We start from the raw sequence: 22,107 nt of genomic DNA, 5'->3' as shown, positions 1-22,107 counted from the left end.
GCCCCTACTGACCCCGTCCATTTTTTGGCGGTCCGCCTCGCTGTTGCGATTTCGCAACAACGTCGGATCCGCGACCGTTGCCCTTTTGGCACACGGTCCAAAGTTACGTTCAGCACCTTTCGGTGCTGGGCGTGGGGCACTACACTCATGAGCGTAGTGTCCTAAACTTTAGCAGCGATGGTATTTCTGCAATCGCTTATTGCTCGAAAAGCGAGGTCTCTCGCTTTCGACGTAAGAGAGGTCAATGGGTTCTGGACCTCCTAATTCGTGTCGTCTTGGAGGACGATATGATGACGAACTAGCTTGTACCTGTCTCAAGCTAAAGTCCTCCTGTTCCGCAACGGATATTGCTTCTTCAAGCGTATCCAGTTCCAAGCGGAACAGGTGGGTCTTTACGGGACCATCCGAAAGACCTTGCATGAACACCGTGTTCAACGTGTGATCGTGAACTGGGTTATTTGTTATACAACTCGCTAAGAGTCGTATGTGCTTGGCATATGCGTGAACATCACGCTTGCCTTGCTTGAGTTTCAGAAGATCTGAATGAGCTCTGAACTCAGCCCTTGGCGGTTCAAACGTCTGTTTGAGCCGGGCTTTAAAAGCCTCTAGCGACCCAAAGACGTATGGGTCGCGCAACTTAAGGCCCAATGCCCAAGTTTTGGCACGACCTGCCAAATTTGATTAAGCGAATGCGACTTGCATTTGCTTGTCGACGATGTGACGAGCCCTTTGGCATCGTTTAACTCGACAAACCATCTTAAAAGGAGTTTTCTTCGATTCTTCTATACTTAGAGATGTCAATCTTTAGAGTTTCGGGACGACGCGTGTGCGTCATCCCAGGTACAGGGGTCTAAACATGTTGTAACCTCAACAGTTACGCCTGTTGAGAGCCTTGCTGATTCAGCAAGGCTACCTTCTCCTTCATCTCGTCAAGTTCATATTGTATGAACTTGGCGATGGCTGAATGGAGGGCATCTCTGTCCAAACCGGACAGCATGGCCAAGATGGCATCGTTTCCTACGGACGAACTCATTCGTTCGACCGCACTCCTTTCTATGTCACTTAGAAAGGAGTAGCTTTCACGATGCACCCAAGAAGTGGTATTTCGCTTGCAGCGAATATACACTTCTTGAGATTTGCATACAAGGAAATGTGATCTATGGACGGATTACAAAGTGCTGCCAGGTGTAACGGGGCACTAAGACTTGTACTGCTTCAGTACAGGTCCACTTCGCACTGCTCAGTTGCGAGTGGTGCCTTACATCACTTCACGTACACTAGTACGTGCAGAGGAAGACTTCTCTTTAAGACAACTAATTTAAAGAGGGTTAAATGAAGACTGTATTAATATAATTATCTCTTCTTTCTATCTGTTAATGCTAACTTAATTATAATCTAATACTAAACATGCAATTGAAATCTTATCTGTCTCTCTCTTTGTTTACGTTTACAGCTGATAAGTCTGCGGGATAAATAGATATAATGGCCTATACCTATTTATGGATAAGATTTCTGAGCATTACTATATAAAGTAATACTCTCCAAATATTCTCTAACTTTTAAAAAATATATTAATTTACAACCTTTAAGTATTAATTTCATGTAACGATACACCCCGTTACAATACAGGAACTGCAGCCGAGAGGCCATATTGCGCGTCGTTGCATCGGTCGCGCTCGGCCTGCTCCACCCTTAGAATATACACACACCCAGCACCACCACCATCAAATGATATGTTGCCCCATTCGATCAACTCGTATGTGTGTGAACTATTCATTCCACAAGTTTTAGTACAATTTAGAATCTGAGTTGTTGTTTGCGAAATGAAAGCCCTATTCTCCCTTTTATTTTTGATTTGCTGCGTAGTTTGTGGTAATTCATAAGTTGAGTTCAATTTATAGTGAGGTGTAGTTGAAAGTGAGTCACCGCGCGTGATGGGTACGGATGAGTGATGAGTGATGATTATACGGATGAATTTTAGCCAATGAATTAGGGACGTTGTTTAAAATGTACGTACTTACTCGATAACTTTGGATGCCGTCCAAATAAATGATTGGTTTGTTCGATTCGTTCTCTTGACCAATCAGCATCCGAATTCGTATAAGACATCGCATTCGACTGGCTAAGGTCAAGCATCTACCAAGTCCCAGTGCTTCTCTCCTCGTTGCCGACATCTCGCCTCTGGTATGGCTCCAGCAAAACGCAAATGTGATACAAAAGCTTTGAAGACGAATCCTTCAAGCTTGATTTCCAATGCTGTCGATCTAGTTGCTCAAAATAGCGTCAAGAGCGTCGTTAGCGCCACGAAAGCACTTGTCGAACCTCTTGCGCGACTAAAGGACGAGCACGTGCCGATTCTTGAATTGTTACAAGGGAAATTTAGTTTTATACGTGCACTGCTCATTGAGTTTTGGCCAGAAATGGTGCGTGACCCGCGCGATGAGACACAGCTGCTTATTGAAGGCGATACGCAGTGGTTCTGGTTTGTCGAGATGCAGTTTATGGTGATCTTTCTATTTGAAATTGCTTTTATGGAGTTTTCAATGAGTGTAACAAAGCCCGATTCAATTACGTTGGAACCGCCGGAGCTGGAAAAGACGACGCGAGCCCATCGTCAGGACATGGAAGAGCGCGTCACATTTCTAGCAAGGCTTAAGACCTATGTAAATGACTTGGCTCAATGCCGTTTAATTGCAACTACGAACGCCGGTAAGCGTCTTCCTCGCGTCTTTCGACTTGCAGACATGTACAAGCTTTCGACTGGAGAGACAACGCTGTTACAGCTTCTAGTGGTGTTGCAAGGCTGTCAGAGCAACGCTGTGCGGTGTCAAATTCTAGACGAAGACGTACAACGTCGCGTTTTGACGTTTCAACGACTCTCGGGTTTATCTGAAGTTGATATTGCCGAATTTCGGGACGATGAGCGAGAGCACGTGAAGGAAGGCACGCTCATTGTCGAAGAAGAGACGTATTGTACGAGTTTGACGCTGTCGAACATATGTGTTCGTGTGCTTCTGGGTCGACACTTGACTAGTAATCAGGCTTTAAAGGTTAGTCAGACGGCCTTGGAGGAGTTGCTTAAGAAAGAGGGCATGTCATTTGGTGAGGTCTTAGATACGACAACGACTGCAGGGACGGGCACGACAGAGGCAAAGATTTGTGGTCAGAAGCGAGACAGACGTAGCGATCAGAATGAAGACAACGATACAGAAAACCATCATGCACCAAGCGAGAGTGAGACTGAAGATCATGAGAATCTCTTGAGCTTAAATGTAGTATCTGCATGCTCGTTCATTGGTCAGTATCAAAGTGACAAGAAGCGCGCGAAAGGTCAGGAACAAGCTGATGAACAGCTTTTGTTACTGAAAGCGGCCGAAGGTGGTGGTAAAGAAAAGCATACGTTGTTGTCGTCGCTAATGGATTCGAGTGAATTGAAAGCGTACAGCCCGAAGAATCAGCTGGAATACCTGGAAGACCGATTTCAGGTTGTGGCCTTTGCAATCCGTGCGTCGGGTGCTCGTGTAAAGGACCAAATGAAGGAAGCAGGGACGAAGCAGCCATGGGAATCGTCCGCTCCAGCATCGGCTGGTCGGCGTGAACTTAAGGCCAAGCAGCGTGTGTACAGCCGTCGCTCGCAGCATCGTTTGGCCCTCACGCGTCAAGCTGGGCACCCGTTACCGCGTCTAGAAGAGCTTGCCGTGAAATTTAAACTAAATCTTTTTGAACAGAATGTGATTGTCATGTTGATTGGCAAGACAATTTCGCCAGTGATCAAGAACCTTATTGATGGCGTTGATACGTCCCCCGTGCAGCGAATGGATGAAAGCGTGATTATTAACCAAATTCTATCCATCTTTTGCGATACGTTTCAAGAGCAAGTGGCTCATCGTGTGTTTTTTTACAAGTCATCCCGTCTTCTCGCTCGAGGTCTCGTGAAATTGCATCGTGGACGATGGCACTCAACCGCTGGCGATTTGGTGGACCAGCGTGTCGAGCTAGACCGTCGTGTGTTAGATTGGGTCGTGGGTCTGGACACGGAGATGAATGAGCTCGTCGAAGGCTCGGATTTATATACGCCAATTGTCCAACTTGACCAAGTCGTGTTGCCTGAAGAACACAAGAGTACGATATTAGAGACAGTCGAGAGTTACGAGAGCTTTCGACGATATCGCAAAAAGAGTGGTCTGGAGCAAGCCGGCATGGCGTACGGGAATGGATTAGTCTTGTTGTTGTGCGGTGCCAGTGGGACGGGCAAGACCATGACGGTGAATGCTGTGGCTCATCACATGAAGAAACGCGTGCTGTTGGTGGATTTCCCTTCTTTACAGGGAAAACGTCAAGAAGGCATGGAGTCGGACGCGGATTTGCGTGGCCTGTTTCGTGAAGCAGATATGAGCAATGCGGTGCTCTTTTTTGACGAGTGTGAGAATATTTTTCGACAGCGGGATGGTGGAGGCGATCGATTGCTGAATGCATTGCTGACGGAGATTGAACGATATGAAGGGATTGTGTTTCTCGCGACGAATCGACCGTATGACTTGGATGAAGCCATGCATCGTCGAATTACTGCGGTATTTGAATTTAAAGCACCCGATCATATTCAGCGACGAAAAATTTGGGACGTGCTTTTATTGCGTGGGTCGTTAAAGACGGAAGAAGGCATTGCTTGGGATGCCATTGCATTAAAGTACGAACTCAGTGGAGGATTTATAAAAAATGCCATTCTTTCGGCTCTTTTGAAAGCCATTGCACGCCATAGCGAGTCTCCTGTGATCTCTGAAGCCGATATTGTCGCAGGCTGTGCTTTGCAGATGCGAGGAAGTCTTCACATGAAGACATTTGACCACCGCGTAGTGCCTACGACCGGACTGGATGAGCTTATTGTCGAAGATTCAGTCAAGGTCAAGCTTCGTCGTATTGTGCAGTTTGAAAAGGCACGTAGTGTTATCTATGGCCAATGGGGTTTTGATTTTGGCCAGTCGAACAAGCAACAAAAAGGCATTAGTGTGCTTATTTGCGGCCCTCCAGGCATTGGAAAGTTAAATGCAGCCAAGGCCATTGGCTTTGAGATTGGTCGTCCTTTAAAAGTCGTGAATTTTGGGCAAGTAGCTGCCGATTCCGCGGCGGAGACTCGAAAAGCGCTTCGAGCAGTTTTTGATGATGCACGACTCATGGATGCCGTGCTAGTTTTGACAGGGTTTGAAACTTTTGGCAGTCATATTGAAGGAGGCATGATACCAATGACAAGTCTCGAATCGTCCCCACGCTTTCGTATGGAAGTGATGCGGCTTGTGGAGTGTATGGACACGTTTCCAAGCACGACAATCTTGCTGGCAAATGTCGAAAGAACTGCTGCTGCGTCGTTGGTTCAGTCGGAATTTTGTGGTCGTCTCAAATTTGTCATCGAGATGCGAAATCCCAATGCCAAGCTGCGTGAAAAGCTCTGGAAAGCGTGTTTTCCACCTACGGCACCGTTGGATACGAAAAAGCCTATTGATTTTCAACGACTTGCTGAGCGCTATGATTTGAGCTCCACTGGTATTGGAGATGCTGTCTTTCGTGCTGCTGCTAGCGCAGCTTTACGTGACGAAACAAAGCGCGTGATAACGATGAAGGACTTGAATGACGCTGCGGAGATTGAACGGCAAAAGGCCCGTGGGAGTGCTGCTGCGATGGATAATCTGTTTGTTTAAGTAGCTACCGAAGGTTTTGGATGGGTTTGCTGAAGAATGACAGTTAATAAGAGCAATATTCAGTGCGGCATCTTGTTTATTTCTTCACTAAGACAGTTCATACGAAATAGGAGCACTTGAGAATTTAAGAGCATTTAGATGGTAAAGGGTAGGTCGTCTCCGCACGTGTATTCCCGCACCACGTCCTTCTCTGTGATAGTGACGGTACGAATAATGCCACCAGAACTTCCATCGCGTGCCATGGCGTGCGCAAGAGCCTTTTTGACCAAGCGTTGGCACTCGTCCTGTGTCATGTCCGGTCTAAGCATTAAAAAAGTTACATTTATTAGTATCCGTAACTTTGTAAGGGTTCCACTAAGAGGTTACGACTGTACCCACCGATATTCCGAGTCCATGAGACCGTAAATGTACGTGGAACCACTACCGCCAATAGAATAATCTTGCTCCACCATAGCTCCGCCAATAGGAATTGAAAAGACTTGACCGCCCTTGACCGGATCCCATCCAGCCACGATAATGCCCGCTAGCAGACGGCCTTTGTTCTGGTAGCACAGCGACCGGAACAGGGTGGCGGCTGTGCCTACCTTGGGTAAACGGCCTAGCTCTATGCTGTGTGAGCTTAGATAGTACCGCACGTAGTCGCTTAGAGCCTGTGTGTCTGCAGCGGAGCCCGAGCGACAACAGTAGAGTCGGTCGTGTAGCGGCGTGAGTTTGTCACTTACGCGATTGGCTACGTATGCGCCCATGGACGTCCGCGAGTCGGCACCTAGCACCACGCCTCCCTTGAAACGCATAGCAATAATCGATGTTCCGGCATCCACCTCACCGGGCTTGAGGTACGAGCCTTCGTCCACTTCCTGCTTAGTCATGTCAAGATCCTTCCTTCACTGTATCCTAATACTTTTAGGGGGCAATGGTACGGTAATTTGCGAATTGTATTTTAAATTATTAAGTTGCACGTTCTGGCAAACGTTGCATTCAATGTGGTACACCTCAAAACGGTTTATGCTTTACTTTGGTTTCGCTACTGTCTGGAATGGCTTCGAGATGACAACTAGAGCAGCGGTACGAGCAACAAATTCGCGCTCCATACGAGTCAAGAAATAGCCGTTCATGTCTGATTTAGCGTACTCTTGAGCAATAAAGACCATCTTGAAGACGTGCTCGTCGGGGAATCCAGGAACGGTGAGTGCCTTTTCACGCAGCTGAGACCACGACGGAAGCGCAGCAAGCCGATCTTTTAGATTTTCCGATGGCTTACAAATGTCTTTACTGCGAAAGTCGCACACACGGGATGTAACGAGGGCCGACAAAGCCACTTGTAGCCACACTCGCCAAGCCTTCTTTTTTGGTGATATGAGGTGCTTTAACTGCTGAAGTGACCAAGCCGAAGTAACGGCGTGGAGCATAATGAAGTCATTATGCTCAAGCATGACAAAGAGCCACATAATCATGTCAAGCGCAACATAACTGTTAAATTTCGTGAAGTTAAAGTTGTTAATATAATTCCCAATGATAGAAAAAGCTTTCGGACTGCCGAGCGTGGGGTGGCCAGACAAGGCGGTGAGACCACGTTGGATCCAGCCGATGTTAAGGTCCTTAAGGGGTGACACCGCCACAATACGGTCCTGTTCAGATCGGAGAGAGCTGTCGCTAATGACCGCACTAACGAGATTCATTACTGTTGACCGGGTGAAGTCAAGCGGCCCGTCACAAAGAGACTCCTCCGGCTTGTCAAATGGCAAGTAGGAGTAATGCAGGTAGGCAAGGCCTTCTGAGACCAGACGTTCGTCAAAAAAGTAATACGAAAAGCCGAGCTGAATGATACCGTGTAATAAAGCGCCACCCATGCCGCTAAAAAGATGCGAGAGGTGCTTGCGCACGGCATCTTCAGCTCCGAATTTTTTTACGTCTCGTGCATAGTAAGCTAGCAAAGCGTCATACTCCTGTCGCTTGCCCAGCAATGCTTGTGCGTCTTGACTAGACAGCACAACGGCCGTTGCGGCATTCTTTACCACATCTTCATGGTCTGGGCTCTCGGCTTCAAGCTTCTGAGTGTAGTGCTCAGCGTACTCGACGATCTTTTGCTCACTTGCACCGAGTTCGTACAGCGCCACGACTGCGTGCAGGATGTGATTAGACATGTAATTATTGTATTCGATTTTATAGCGTAGAGTTGAGTAATCATTCGTGAGTTTCTGGTGAATCAGCTCGGCTGTAGGCGTGCGCAAATTCGATCCAGGCGTCATGTTTGCAAATGAAGAAACGTTGAAGAAAGTTGGATTTAACAGTTGAAAGATTTAATATTTTTCTTACAACAGTAAAACCTGTATAAATTGTTGTTGCTGGCACGCTTATAAAAAAGTTTATGAATCAACAATTATACTGTTTTTGCTAAGTAGTTTCCATGAAGTATACGCGATAAAGAAATCTGTGGTAATACGAAGAAAACCTTTCACAATACTTGCGCTTTGCCCTCGCGGGTCGCTAGCCACCTAAGTGCTCTAATTGACAGACACACCAGCTAGCAGTGCAAATTATGCGACTTCTTCACAGCTTCGACATCATAAGAAACGCAAGAGAAACAATGAACCGTCTAATCATGAGATCATTAGCTTTTTATTATATAGCACATGAGAAAATATCAGCGTTCTATTCCAATACATAAGTAGGCGAGAGGCAGATACTGAAGCCCAGATAATAATTCAATGCATCGCAAAGCCACTGCCAATGACCAATTTTCTGCTTCTATCGCGCTCCTCTCCATGTCATCAGTAGCCTAGCGACCAGTAGCGGCCAACAGTAACGAGAAACGTTCCATTCGCTGCGACACATTTTGATGCCAAGGAAGCTATCAATCTATTGCGGCAGGAATACCTTCTGTAGCCGCTTAAATGTCATCAAAATCAAAGCCGATGTCATCTTCGCCATCACCTTCCATGGCCATGTCGACGGCCGTTTCATTAATGCGCGCCGTGTCAGGAAGTTCTCCATACGCCTTAAGGCTGCGAGCCTCATCAGCGTTATATTTGTGAATAATATCCACCTTTCCGTCTTGGTACTCGCGAAGGCTAACAAGGATGATGTCGCCAGCACCTACCCACACTTTCTTGCGCATTTTCCCTCGAATGTGGCCCAAACGTGTCACACCATCGAAGCAGTAAGCCTCTAGGCGCCCATTTCCTAGCATCCGAACCACCTGGGCATATTCTTTTCATATTACAAATAAAACAGTCAGTAGGAACCGTCCTGCCCAGCGTGTCAAATGTCGCATGATTTGCAAGAAACACACCTTGGCCCTCCTCTTTAAACTCAAGATCCCGTTTGTTCTCCTCGTTGTCGTTTTTTCCTCGGCGACGATTCTTGCCTCCCTTTCCTTTATTCTTCGGCATTCTCAACCCCTCGGTGTCAAAATTTGATCTGATGTAACCAACATCTTCGAGTGGCTCGCACGTAATAAACTTTAAACCAATCCACCACAGGAATAGAATTATCTACCAACCACTTTCAGATCTCTATATAAGAGTCGTATGCATTGGCTTAAATTCAACTTGTGTTTGAAGTGACGTTCACTCTCGTTCATCGTAAGTGATCATCTTTCCGTCATTGTATCCATATTTGGCGTCTGTCAATGCCAAGCTCTGCGTCGTCGCATGCGCCCTGGCGGCGTCACGAGGCTGGCTCGCGACCCTTTTATAGGCCTCCTAACTACCCGTTGCGCCGTTCTATCGACGCCAGCACAAGCTACGATACGTTTCGCAGCGAGGCCAGTAGTTTTTCGAGCCGTTCCGCATTTAGTCCAGTGCTGGGGATGACCACGCTAGCAGCGCGCAGACGACTGCTTCAAGCTATCAAACACAAGGTCCGCGAGAAGGAGTGCTCGTCCAATGTTACAACTGAATTTCGCGATCCATTTTCGCTGCTACTTGCACTTTGCGCCGCTTTTCGGTTTGCTGATGCAATTAGGCGGTTTGCAGAAAAGGGATCTGACCGGGGCACGACCGCAATTGCAGAAGGGCTCTTTCTGGTGATTGCGGCCGCAATGAATATGCTCCTAAATATGACGCAGAAACGAAGAAACCATGCTGAGATGGCTGAGAGGGTTCGATTTGCTGTACACCACATGCTGCAAAACAATGCCACAAAGAAAAGTGAAGACGTCGAGAACGTGGATCCGCCCGTTTGCTTAGACAGCAGACCAGAGCCGACAGTGCTGCTTCCCTCAATTAGTTACACTACGTGTTATCGAGACAGCCACTGGCAGCGGCTGCCTATGAACTTGCTTGTAGAAGGTGATATGGTGGGCTTGATGAGTGGCGATATTGCACCGGGAAACGTACGACCTGTGGAAGTAGATGCCACTGAACAACCCCACGTTTACGCGAGAGGATGCAAATTGCCATCTTGGACGAGAAGACAGGCAAAGGATAAAACGCGATGCACGGCAACATTTGATCCGCCATTACTGTTGGAATTGTGTGGCGAAATGCGAATTTTTGAAATGCTTGAGACGCCAGTGCTAAGGGATATTGAAGACGCTCTTTTTCAAATAAACAGGCCTGTGACACCTACGCAGAAATTGCAGGCACAGGCGCGCCATATGGCAGTTTATATATGTACACTGTATTCCGTTTTAGTCCTCTTGGCCATTGGACTGCGTGTAGTGGTCCAACATCGGTCACTGGAGATGATGCTATCGCACATTTTGCTTGGACCGATTGGAATTTGGTTGTGTTTTGCATCGCTGAATACACCACTGGTCTTGTTTGTCGCCGAGGCTGCAGCTACTGCCTCCATCTTGGGGTCATTTGATGACATTTTGGCATTGGAAGAATCGGAATGGCAGGAGCAAAACGCGAAACCAAGGGCTGATGATTTTCACAATAAAAAATCAAACGGGAAGTCTGAGCCACGATCAGATCCGTCCAAGGTGACCTCACGACGTAAAGATGAGCACATGTCTCGAATTGATAGTGCGATGGCATCAATTTTGAAAGCTACGGCGCTGGCTCCACTCGATATCTACGACGTTGAGGATCGGGAAAAGTTGCGATCTGAAACAGCCCAGAAGCTGTCGGCGTCCATGCGGTCGATTCGTTACTTTCTAGTGGTGCTTCGATTTCGTGTAATGGAGTGTAATCTTGCACATGTATCAAATCAACGGGGAATTTCGGTGCCATTCCGCTCCTTTCGGCTCCTAGAGCGCCTGGGCAATATCACAATGTTGTGCTGTTTCGACGATGATATTTTATGTGAGCAAGCACCGTCCGTGGAAGAGATTTTTCTACTCAATGATAAACAAAGTAATTTCTCCACGGTTTTGGACTTGCACGCTGAACGCAATTGTGACACAGGTTTACAATTCGAGGACCCAAAGTGGAAGCAACACTTACAATCATTGAAACCGATCGGATTAGCTATTATGGTAAATGATGATGAGAATCCGTCGCAGCATTACGAAGAGAACATCCGCTATCTTGTTAATGAGGAACTTTGTCCAGCTGATGATGACGATACAAGAGACCCATACTTGCGAAACTGTATGCAGCAACTGTCAGCTCACATTCGGATGCTACCGTTTCCAAAACACCTCCTTAATCTTTCCCGTGAAATGGGATTTTCGGTTGCGCATGATTTATCACAATTCCAGAGACGACAATCCATTCACATTATTTGCCCTCGACTGGCGCACTATGAACACACTAGCGACCATCATGATCAGGGCCAGGAGGATACACGATACCGGGGCATTCTTAAATCGCATCTTTATTCAACCGTGGTGCTTGACAAACGCTCTCATCGCCACCAATTACTGTCACGAGGTCACCCAACGGTCGTGTTAGCACACTGCAGTGAATACTGGGATGGTAAATCAATATGTCCACTCACAAGTGAAAAACAACGTGCGATTCTCGACATGTACAACCAGTGGCGCGTCGAGGATCTGGACGTTATTGCATTCTCTTACGTTCCAGTCCCTCATAAGATAAGCTCCCACTCAACTCGTAGAAGCTCTAGCAGTAACACTGGAACGTTTTTTGAATCATTAGACGCCCAGTCAATTGGTCAACAACGAAGACTGGATGGGACTTTGCCACCAGTGTATTTGGTTGATGATAGCACGGTTAGTGAATTAAATCCCCCACGAATGTGTGCTGGAAAAATTAACAATTCATTACCTAGCAGCATAAGTGCTGGAGACAAAGTCAATAGTCGAGAAATTCAGGAAATAGGCCACCCCGCAGTGTCCTCTTCGGCTTTAGCATTCCCGCATTCGGTTGGTGATGTATCGATCAACCAAACTTCCGATTTGGATCCAAAAGCAGTCAAAACTAAAGGGGCTTCTCTCAGTGGCCAGTCAACACCAACGGTGAAAAAATGTGAAAATTTACAAACGAGCGACTTGGAGTCATCTGCAGAATTGCATCCATCCGAAATAAGCTCAATCGGCAAAGACTCGATGCTTTGGCGCATCCAAGATGACCAGATTTTTTTGGGCATGGTCGCTACTGGCGTCCAGCCTAAGCAGGAGACGCCAGACTTCATAGAAGACTTAAATGCTTGTGGTATACGCTTCGTGTACTTTTCCCCACGGAATATGCGCAGAAGTAAACTGCTAGCCGAGAAGATGGGAATCGAAACGGACTGGAATTGTGCTATCTCGTTGCGCCCACTCGAAAGTGATGGTCCGGACCCGCATCGTATGACTTCAAAGTACTCAGACTGGGATGTAAAAGCCCGGCTACCCCATGGCGTTGAAGCAATCAAGCGACACTTGACTGAGGTGGATAATGTTCCGTTATTAGTGTCACTTTACACAGACAGTACTCCAGATACGATCAGTGAAATGATCTCAATTTTTCAAGAAAATGACGAAGTGGTCATGGGTATTGGATCATCAATAAAAGAGTGTAATGCTCCGCTGTTTTCAAAGGCGGATTTGGCGGTAGCTTTGCAGGGTGGTATCCATGCGTTCTTTAATAAGAAAATTCCTCAAGGAAAAGAGCTTCCTGTATTTTCTGATGACGATATACAATTTAGCAACATACTCAACACTTTATCGTGTGCCTTTCGGCTTAAATGCGCATCAGATGAGGCAAGAAATCAACAATCCGAATTAGACAACAACAATAATGCCACGGTGGATGGAACTGCTAGTGTGGCTCATTTGATTGAACTTATCAGGCTGGGAAGGCGTATGCTCACCAATTTTTATCAAATGAACACATTCATTTTTGTATCGCAGTTGTTCATCGCTACGATCATTCTTGCTTCCTATGCTATACCGTTCCCACATGTTCCACAGCTTACATGTACCTCGATTTTCTGGTTGTTATGGATTTTTGTTCCGGCTCTTAGTCTGTCCATGCTTGCGTCTGCTAGCGAGGAGGGCATTATGAAGAAAACTCCTCGCAAAAACGAAGAATTTGACATTGCAGAGGATTTGCCACGATTAGTCTCGTATTTTGTTGGGCGTCATGTGCCGTCAGTATTGCTTTCTCTTGCTGTGTTTGAGTGTTTGTTTGGATTTTCACTGGAAGCGTCACATGCGGCAAATCTGAACACTCTTAGAAATGTAAAGTTTAATGAATATCGATGGACGGATTTCATACTAGACACTGAATTGTTGGCGCTTAAACCACGACCAGCAATTGTAGTAGCTGCAGTGGATCGCGCCGAAGCTGGAATGCTGCTAATAATTTGTCTTTGTATCGTTACCTCTTCATGTGGATACCTATATCGCTGCGAAAGTATGTTCAAACAATCCCCATTTCGAAACACGATTTGGGTGACTACTGCATGTTTTTTAATATTCTTGCAATTGATTTTAAGTATGCTTCGTGCGGGAGTCATAGGTGCAGACGGAGTATCTTTGTGGCATTTCGTGAGCCAGTCAGTCCCTCGGACATTTTGGGTCATAACTTTGGGCATGTGGCCATTTGCAATTTTAGGTCTTGACGAAGCTATAAAGACGCATGACAAACGATATTTTGTCCGCTATAACAAATTTTTACGAATGCAGTTTGACACTCGCCTTGGTATGTGGAGCCCAAAGTAAATGAAATTCAAAATTATCCAAAATGCTGGCTTGCGAGTGATCAATATAGGCAATGCTTGTTTGCATCGAACATGTTTGTAGTCAATAGATCCTTACGGGAAAGTACTGCTTACTTCTATTCTAAAGATTACGTTAAAGTTTTCATTTGTGCGAAAGCTGATTTCATTTTGCCGATATACGTTGAATGAGATCCACCTTGCGGCGTTTTAGACCACGAGTATTCAAAATTTGAATCGATGCTCATCTGTCGATCGAAGCAATATCAACGAAATCTGCAAACGGACCAAGGTGTTCCTTCGAGGTCGAAGCTGAATGGTATTTGCTGTATGACGCCTGCCTGATTGAACAGACGTCATTGCTGACACTGCTGATATTTATTGTGCGGGTAACTCATGTGTGCTATTATCCGACAATTGCATTTAATTTTACAATTCTTCTCACATGTTAGACACTTCTTCTAATCCTTGTTCACAGCCTTCATCTATCTGACGACACAAGTATTGGCTGTGATATGCTCGCGTTGTTGTGGATACTGCATACTCCAGTTTAAAAGTGTGGTATTCTGCCGACGAGTCAATAGCATACTGGCAATTTGATAGCTTGAAGACACCTAGCGGCGATTTGAACCATATCATCTCGTTGCGCAAACTGGGGAGAACTTCATCAGAGTACTTGGAGAGTATAATAGTGTAGAATTTGCTTAAAGCTTTGTTGTTTTGCTGTCAAAAACTTCTTTTTTTCATCCGGAGTAGCCAAGTGACGGGAAAGATGGACAATGAAATCACACCGTCTAAAGATAATATTAGGCTTCGCACATTATATATCGGGATGCTAGACACGGCCTCCTTTCATAAACGTCCAATTTTGTAATGTGCAACATATATTTGTGTGACTTAAAATATTCTTGCAAAAAGTTTCGCGTCTCAATATGAGCATATTCATTACTTATAATGTCATTTACAAGTGCAATGAGTATCCACTCGATGAGTGGTAGTATTCTCCGGAACTTTTCTTCGTCGAGCTGGTCGAAGCATTGCTGGAGCTACTAATATCGTAAACATCTTTCATATCCTCGACATGCAAATTTGTTTTTGTCGTGCTAGAAATTCCCTGTCCATCGCCAAGAGGCACCGACAAAACGTCAGATTTCTCGTTTTCGGCGCGCTTACGCATGCGGCGGCGTTGATTCTTCGTAAGCTTGACCTCCCCCATGGCAAGCGTACCTCCTACGGGGCTGACACGCTTTGACGGCTGTCGCTGTTGCTCCTGGCACGTGTTTGGCTGTACATTTCCGTCGACAACTTTGTGGGCCTCATCAATGCTCGCCTTCTTCCCATTTTCTTCTTGCTCTTCGGCTTCTTGTCGAAATCGCGAGCTGCGCCGCTGTTGTTGCAACTCCTCTTCATTGTGTAGTAACTCTTGAATGGTGTCAGTCATGTCACTGTGAATCTGTTGAACTTTCTCGAAAGGTCCTTTCAGCGTGATTAAGTGATCATCACGACGAATATCGATCATCACACTCGAAAACTGCTTTTGCATTGAGCGAATTTTGGCACCGTTCTTGCCAATCAAAGATCCAAGTATCGAATTCATAATGGCAGGAGACGCAGACGTGGGAAGAGCCAGGTTCTTAATGACAGTGGTCTCGAGAAGATGCTCCATCTTTTCCACAATTCGCTCACGTTCATGGTAGTCCTCCCCATAAATAACAACTTGCAAATCTTCCTTCGTTCCACTATCAATTACATGAAAGTGTATGCCCTTCGCGGCGTCTTTTCGGACGGATAGAGCTACATCTAGTTTGGCCTTGCTTACATCAACAATTGAAGACCGTTTCTTGTGATTCGTTAAAACTTCTTCTAATTTTTCGGCGGCATGCTTTATAGCCTCGTCATCTCTTGAGCTGATGGTAAGCACACGGTCTTCATGACGAGAGCCAGAAGTCATTGGAGTATTCAATTCCAGCCGCGCATTGCAGTCTAAGCTGAGTTTTCTAATAGTCTCGCCATTTCGGCCCAATAGAATCGGAACAAGCCAGCCAGCAATTGGCATTTCCATCTGCTGCTTTTTCCAGACCTTGATTTTATTTTTAAGCAGCTGGGTAATTTCTTGCGTTTGAGCCTTGGAGTCTGTGAAAATCTTGAGACTCGTTTTTGCAGGCAACGACAACACAACATTAAATTTCGCGCGTAAAGTTGGTAAAAGCTCAAATACGCGAGTCACGATGGATGGAGATAGATCGTCTAATGTTTGAAAACAGTCAGTATAGTAAAACTGTAGCACATTTTCCACCTCGGTCTTGGCTTCGTACACCTTGGAGGCATTATTGCCTTCAATGCGAATATTTACCACCTCAATCGAGCTCATATTTGAAGGCACACGCTTAACGCGAAGCTCACATCCAGTTTTCTTGCAGATTCGCAACGCATTCTCGTTGAGCTTCGCGACTTGGCCTGGAACTTCTAGAGCACTGGCGAAGCTAATCGAAGGCAATGTGATGGTCTCGACAAAGGGGGAGTCTGGTGTCACAAGCATCTCTAAAAACCTTTTGATCTTACCAATACCCATTGCAGGACCGCGTATTTTAGCTACGTTGCCATCATCTTGCAGAGACACTTTCATGCCTTCACCGCCTTCTGCCTCCAACTCCTGTAAACGCATACTTATCGACTCGTGCTTCTCTAAGAGCGTCTTGAAATTAGGCAAAACTGATCCAGTACAGCCACGCGATAGATTTGTATTGTCCGGTTGGGCTTGCTGGGGCATGTGAACGCTTTCAGTCAAATGTGTCTCTTGTAGTGTCTTGAGCACGTTATTAACACAGGCTTCAAGAGCCTCTGAATTCACAGCCTTCACGCGAACTTGACCACGATTTATAAATGCATCTAGAGTAGCTCCTGGATTAGCAAGACGTAGCGCTTTGATACGTTCACCGTTTTTGCCAATCAAACAGCTCGTTGTAAACGCATCCAGCTGCAAAATCTGGCGATTCTGCGTCTGCAAGAGCCCATCGACAGCTTCCTGCGCTAATTTAAGCTGCTCCTCAGTGCCAACCATTTCAAGCTCGGAAGGTTGGCCATTTGTTCCCCGCAGGACGCGGACCTTGGCTCCACTTTTGCTCTCAAGGTCGGATATAGTCTCCCCTTTCTTTCCAATAACAATCGGGATTTCATCATCATCAAGTGGCAGATATCTAACGCCATATAGCTCTTCTAACGCCCCCAGCTGCTCCTTTGCCTTTTGAATTGCCTCCAGAGTGCCTGTAAGCGAGATTTTAATCTGCTCTGATTCACTTTCGCTACTCCGGGTAGCGCCTTCATGCGGTGGCCGGGGAAGATGCACATTGCAACCACTGCTAATTTCGATTTCCGAAAGCTTCTCGCGCTTGGATGCCATTAAGACAGCAATTAAATAGCGTGACGTTCCGAAGAATGCGCGCTGATTCGTGTCCACAATCTTCAATATGTTTTTCTTGGCATCGTTAATCGCTGCATCATTATCCCCAAAGACACAGACGTAATTGCCCTGAATGTCAATTCGTATGTTGCTCTCTTTGCCTTCGTTTTCAATGTCCTTGATCTTGCTTCCTTTTTTGCCGATTATGAGGCTCAGTAGGTGATTGTCAGCCACCTTAGTCACCCAGTGGTGTTGTTCAAAATCTTTCAAACGTTCACGAAGTGCGTCGTCCATAGCGCCAATTTGCTTCTTGTTGCCCATTACATGAATCCGACGCTCTTTCTTATACACTTTTACACGAACGTTTAACGCATCCGTGCGAAGCAAACGCAATTGCTTGGCTTTGTCGAACATTAAAAACTCGGCAAAAAATTCAAATTTGTACTTGGTAAATTCCGAGCCTTCAAAAATGTCGTGGTCGTCTGGCGTAAAGTTTTTTTCACGCTGAGATTGCTCCTCAATGAGCTCGCGAATAAACTTCTCCGCACTATTGACACTCTCCTTCGTGCCAACAAGGCGCACATTGTTCGTCACTTTGTCAATGTCCACAAGAGCTCCCGTATCTTCCATTAGTTGATTGATTGACTCCCCCTTAATGCCAATCAGCTTAGGCACAATCTCAGACGGCAATAAAATATCGACTTTACCAGCTGTCAGGTCGTTGATGGACTGTTCCAGCTGCTTGAGTTTGTCGGGTGACGCGTCAACCGTCAAAATACCGTCCATCTTATTTATATCAGTTTTAAGCTTCAATGACGTCTGCAGCTCGTGCAAATGCTTGGCTTGCTGAAACATTAGCACCTTTACAGTATCTGGATGTAGCCCCATGGATTGTGTAGTCGCTAGAGTAATATCCTCGATCGCCTCCTTGGCTGCTTGCGCTTGCTCTGGGGCACTGGTTATTTTCACAACATTCTGCTTGTTGTCCACTTCAAGGATAGCAAAGCACTCTTTTTCCATCTGGTGGACATGACTAAACTGCTTGCCAATGACCGCACCCATTTTATTAGTAGGTATTGTTACGTCGATGGTCACGAACTCTGCTACCGCTGTTTTTAAATGCGCAGCAAGCGTGAGCTTACGTATCTCTAGTTGCAGCTGCTGTATGGATGCGTCAAATGCTTTGTGCTGCTCAAAGCGCTCTTGGCGCTCCTTGCGCGTGCGGTCAATCATGGCCTGAAACTCATCGCACGCCGCTTGTTGGACCATCTTTTCCTTAAGTTGCTGCAATTCACGCAACAGCACACGCTCGTCACTGGAAACCATGGATGTGGTGTTACGGTGCCATTCTTTGCGCTCCATCTCCTCTTTAAGGCGTTCTGCCGACATGTTTGGGCGGCGCGGAGGGTGTTTGAAAGCCACGCGAAGTTTTTCATCTAGCTGCTTGCCTGCCGCCGCATTGTCTGCCTTTGCAGTTACCATGCTCTCCAGTTGCTGCTGCAATTGCTGGAGCATATTGGCATCGCTAGGCGTTGACATGGCGTGCGGGCAAAGCTGCAGGAATCAAAAATCTTTTTCTCTAATTTTTTATTGCCACGTAGACGATAGATTAATTGGTGTAAGAACATCAAAAAACACGAGTGATTGTCCAGAAGTTGAAGTTTTACCTTGATTGAAGGCGCCACGGCTGCTATCCCAGCGACAAAGCAGCTACAAACAGAAATGCACATGAATAATGCTCCGTATCGATACCCTTGAATACCACGATAGAAAGTTCTCTGTGGCATCACTTCTATTAACGCTTCGGCAACGTCGGCACACGCCGCCAAACCGAAGCTAATGAACTAAGTTTTAAGACTTTAGTACATTTCCGCTGTAATTCTGATGTTGATAGGTCTCAGACTGAAACGTGATGCACCATCACGTAAGGATAGGTAGGTGGATCGTCGTATATGAAGTTGATCGTGCTTTTGCTTTATCGCTATCGTTATAATCTTGAGCTCATGCCCCATGAGGTTCCACAGAAATGACGAGCATGATTCGTATCGAGTGACGAATGGCCTCGAAATGACGAGAACGATTCTGCATACAAAGCGATGAGAATGGAAGCTTTAGGCGACTACTATCTGACTGCTGCATAGCTTCTGAGTCCCTCGAGCGACCTATCGAGATTTTTTGTAATTTGTTGAAGGAAAACGCAGATTCTCTCCACCACGACAGCTATCCAGCGTCCTGAAGGACGCAAATGATCGCTTTAAAGTTGGTGTCGTTCGAGGTTTCTCAAGCTTGTTCGGAAAAAGTAAGAGCAACTACGGCAAGAGGTGTTGCGAAAGAGATATTTCGTAATCGATTGTAAGCAAGTGCAGAAACTAGTACTTCATCCCGCTGCAATATGCTGAATATGCTCGACAGTATTGTCATACGACGAATGCGATGGGCTTTTAGGGCCTGCGTAACCTAAAGCCAGCTGAATGATCTGTAGCTTTAACTGCTTTACTAAGCAAGCTGTCGTGTGCGGAAGTAACGCCAGCAGCGATGCGGCTACACCTGTTGTTTCGCAGTATTTGGCCCTGTTTGTGAGGCATTCACGTCTACGGCGAATACCATCGTAGCATCTTCTGTATTGTGCACTTCGAGCACTACAACCTGCTGTCCAGTGTAGGCAGTTGGCTCTGTCGCCAATAGTGACGCTGATCCGAGTGGCCTGCAAGCTGTACAAAATCTAGCTGAAAACGGCTACAAAACTAGTAGTGGTTCTAGCTCGGTAGAATCGAGGTTACAAAGTGCATTTCTATGTCTTCAAAGACTCGCTTAGCAGCTTTAAAGCAGTGATAAAACTACCAAATCGCAGTTGAAAAGCATTTGCAAATATGACAACGCAGACATTGTATCGATTATCAAAGGTTGAAGGAGTGACGTGATGCATTCATGGCGGCCTTATACCTGCGCTTGATCCAATAACAAGTTATCACAAGATATTAAAACGATATATTGGAATCTCAACAAGGCCGAAAGCCACAAAAATGCCTTGCAACTTCAGCTACTCCATAATTACATATGTAAAAAAAAGAACTTTTATTGATTTAAAACTAGGCGGGCTACGAGCAGATTCTGCAATTTACGAAGGGACGTAACGCCAGCGAGCGCGAGCATTCAAGTCGTCTTTTTGTGCATGTTGGCGCAGCAGCTCCTTTTTCTCACGCTGTCGCTCTTTCTTGCGACGATTCTCACGCTGACGCTTCGTCAGACCATCAACGAGAGGCTCTGCTGCTACAGCTTTATTAGATCGTGTGTGACGCTTGGCTGCACTGGAAGTGCCCACTACTTGCCAGCCGTCATCGTCATCCGATTCACTCGAGTCCGATCCCGACGAATCCTCGTGCGCTACAGCATTTTCAGCGGACTTGTTGGCCTCCTCAATAAGAGAATGCCTGCCTGTATTGACTTCATCGTCGCTTAGAATCGGCCAAGCTTTGATGAGCTCGACCGGCACGCGATATTCTACTTCTCCATCGTCGTACTTTAGATGATATTCATTACCCTTGCGTTGCTCCATGACGGTGGCCGGGAACCACTGCGTACCACCTTGAAACCTCGCAACTACCTTCTGATCGATAGAAAACTTTAACGCGTTGGCAGGTGGGAGCGATGCTTTGATTGTACGAGCAAGGTGCGTGCCGCCGAGATTCTTTGGCTTAAACTTGCGGGTAGTCAACACCTGCGCGGCCGAGAGTCCATCGTCCGCATCGCTTTCGCTTGCACTATCGCCGTAGTTGGGAGAAACTGCTGCAGTCAAAGCAGAAGGTATTGCGGATGCTACAGACGGTTGGGGCGTCTGGGTGGGCGATTGGGGTGGCGGTGACGAGGACCCGGGGGATGCATATTTTTTGGCTGGTTTCTTTTTGTTGCGCTTCTTTGGTCGTTTAGAAAAAGTCTGTAGCGCGGGAGTGGATGGCGTCTTCAGCCACTTATACAAGAAGGCAGACAGCGCTAAGAGCAGCAGCGTCAGTGCGATGCGAAGCAGGAACAACGGCTCCGCCATAATAATAATTGATGCAACAAAAATGGAATTTAACAAAGCCTCACATATGCTAATCAAGTTGGGTCAGATATAATTTTAGAGAAATTTTATGTTGTGCCCCGCTTCTCGAATTTCTTAATCTACCCCTTTTTTCAAAAATTCGCAATATGCCCCGACCAGCCATCATCACACTGGAGCCAAGAAGCAGCATGTAATTGCCTGTTAATCTACTAACGCAGACAGTACGACACCTGCTTTAACATTATTACATACGGACGATAATCAGTATATCTGAGGTCGCCTCTTCGTTGGAATGCATAAAAACTTTGACAAGTGGAGAGTTCTGTTGCGGAGCTAATTAAGTCAGAGGAAGACTAATAGTGTAACGGGGTGTATACTTACATGAAATTGACAATTAAATGTTGTTAACTAATATATTATCTTAAAGGTAGAGAATAATTGGAGAATATTACTTTACATGGTAATATTCTAAAAGCTTATCCATTGGTAGATATAGACCATTATATCTACTTTCTCCGCGGTCCAGTTAGCGCTGGACGTGCGCAAAGAGAAAGACAGATAAGACATTTACTGTAAATCTCTTAACGTGTAGTGAAATTTCACTACGCGTTTCATTACTGTTATCGATGCGCCTGTCGCTAGTACATGTTTTGACTTAGTTTGAAATTAAGTTGGTATTAAGTAGAGAGAACAGAAAAACTTAACTATATTAAATACAGTTATATTTTAACCCTCTTTAAAGCAAGTGTTTTAAAGAGAGTCTTCCTCTGCACGTAGTAGTGTACGTGAAGTGACGTGAGGACTGAGGCAGTCGAAGTGGACTTGTACTGAAGCAGTACAAGTCAGTAGTGCCTCGTTACACATGGTAGCACTTTGAAGTCCGTCCAAGGACCACAATTCCATCATCTAACATGGAC

The 22,107-nt window shown here is 45.9% G+C and overlaps 7 protein-coding genes across 7 annotated transcripts; 2 read left to right on the top strand and 5 right to left on the bottom strand.

Moving 5' to 3' along the window:
• Nucleotides 1-2,155: 2,155 nt before the first annotated feature.
• Nucleotides 2,156-6,562, bottom strand: CCR75_002930 (uncharacterized protein; the record flags this gene model as incomplete). The annotated part of the gene is made up of 2 exons (XM_067961027.1): nt 2,156-5,993; nt 6,072-6,562. The coding sequence occupies 2 exons, from the start codon at nt 6,560-6,562 to the stop codon at nt 5,828-5,830; spliced, it is 657 nt and encodes a 218-aa protein (XP_067820187.1). The 3' UTR covers nt 2,156-5,827.
• Nucleotides 2,187-5,693, top strand: CCR75_002931 (uncharacterized protein; the record flags this gene model as incomplete). Its single annotated transcript, XM_067961028.1, has 1 exon — nt 2,187-5,693. The coding sequence occupies one exon, from the start codon at nt 2,187-2,189 to the stop codon at nt 5,691-5,693; it is 3,507 nt and encodes a 1,168-aa protein (XP_067820186.1).
• A 141-nt stretch (nt 6,563-6,703) lies between the features above and the next one.
• On the bottom strand, nt 6,704-7,942 carry CCR75_002929 (uncharacterized protein; the record flags this gene model as incomplete). Its single annotated transcript, XM_067961026.1, has 1 exon — nt 6,704-7,942. One exon carries the CDS (start codon nt 7,940-7,942, stop codon nt 6,704-6,706), a length of 1,239 nt encoding a protein of 412 aa, XP_067820411.1.
• Nucleotides 7,943-8,281: 339 nt separating this feature from the next.
• CCR75_002928 (uncharacterized protein) lies at nt 8,282-9,160 on the bottom strand. Its single transcript, XM_067961025.1, has 2 exons — nt 8,986-9,160; nt 8,282-8,903 (listed from the first exon to the last, which is right to left on the bottom strand). Exons 1-2 carry the CDS (start codon nt 9,083-9,085, stop codon nt 8,584-8,586), a joined length of 420 nt encoding a protein of 139 aa, XP_067820410.1. The 5' UTR covers nt 9,086-9,160; the 3' UTR covers nt 8,282-8,583.
• A 164-nt stretch (nt 9,161-9,324) lies between these two features.
• Nucleotides 9,325-13,752, top strand: CCR75_002927 (uncharacterized protein; the record flags this gene model as incomplete). Its single annotated transcript, XM_067961024.1, has 1 exon — nt 9,325-13,752. One exon carries the CDS (start codon nt 9,325-9,327, stop codon nt 13,750-13,752), a length of 4,428 nt encoding a protein of 1,475 aa, XP_067820407.1.
• A 957-nt stretch (nt 13,753-14,709) lies between these two features.
• Nucleotides 14,710-18,935, bottom strand: CCR75_002926 (uncharacterized protein; the record flags this gene model as incomplete). Its single annotated transcript, XM_067961023.1, is given in 3 exon segments — nt 14,710-18,702; nt 18,816-18,858; nt 18,877-18,935. 3 exon segments carry the CDS (start codon nt 18,933-18,935, stop codon nt 14,710-14,712), a joined length of 4,095 nt encoding a protein of 1,364 aa, XP_067820406.1.
• A 754-nt stretch (nt 18,936-19,689) lies between these two features.
• Nucleotides 19,690-21,190, bottom strand: CCR75_002925 (uncharacterized protein; the record flags this gene model as incomplete). The annotated part of the gene is made up of 2 exons (XM_067961022.1): nt 19,690-19,852; nt 20,271-21,190. 2 exons carry the CDS (start codon nt 21,188-21,190, stop codon nt 19,690-19,692), a joined length of 1,083 nt encoding a protein of 360 aa, XP_067820409.1.
• Between the last annotated feature and the right edge of the window lie 917 nt (nt 21,191-22,107).

This window comes from Bremia lactucae, linkage group LG1 (genome assembly GCF_004359215.1).
Source record: "Bremia lactucae strain SF5 linkage group LG1, whole genome shotgun sequence".
NCBI classification, from domain to species: Eukaryota; Oomycota; class Peronosporomycetes; order Peronosporales; family Peronosporaceae; genus Bremia; species Bremia lactucae.
The sequence above is the reverse complement of the archived record's forward strand: the minus strand, read 5'-3'. Positions and strand labels throughout refer to the sequence as shown.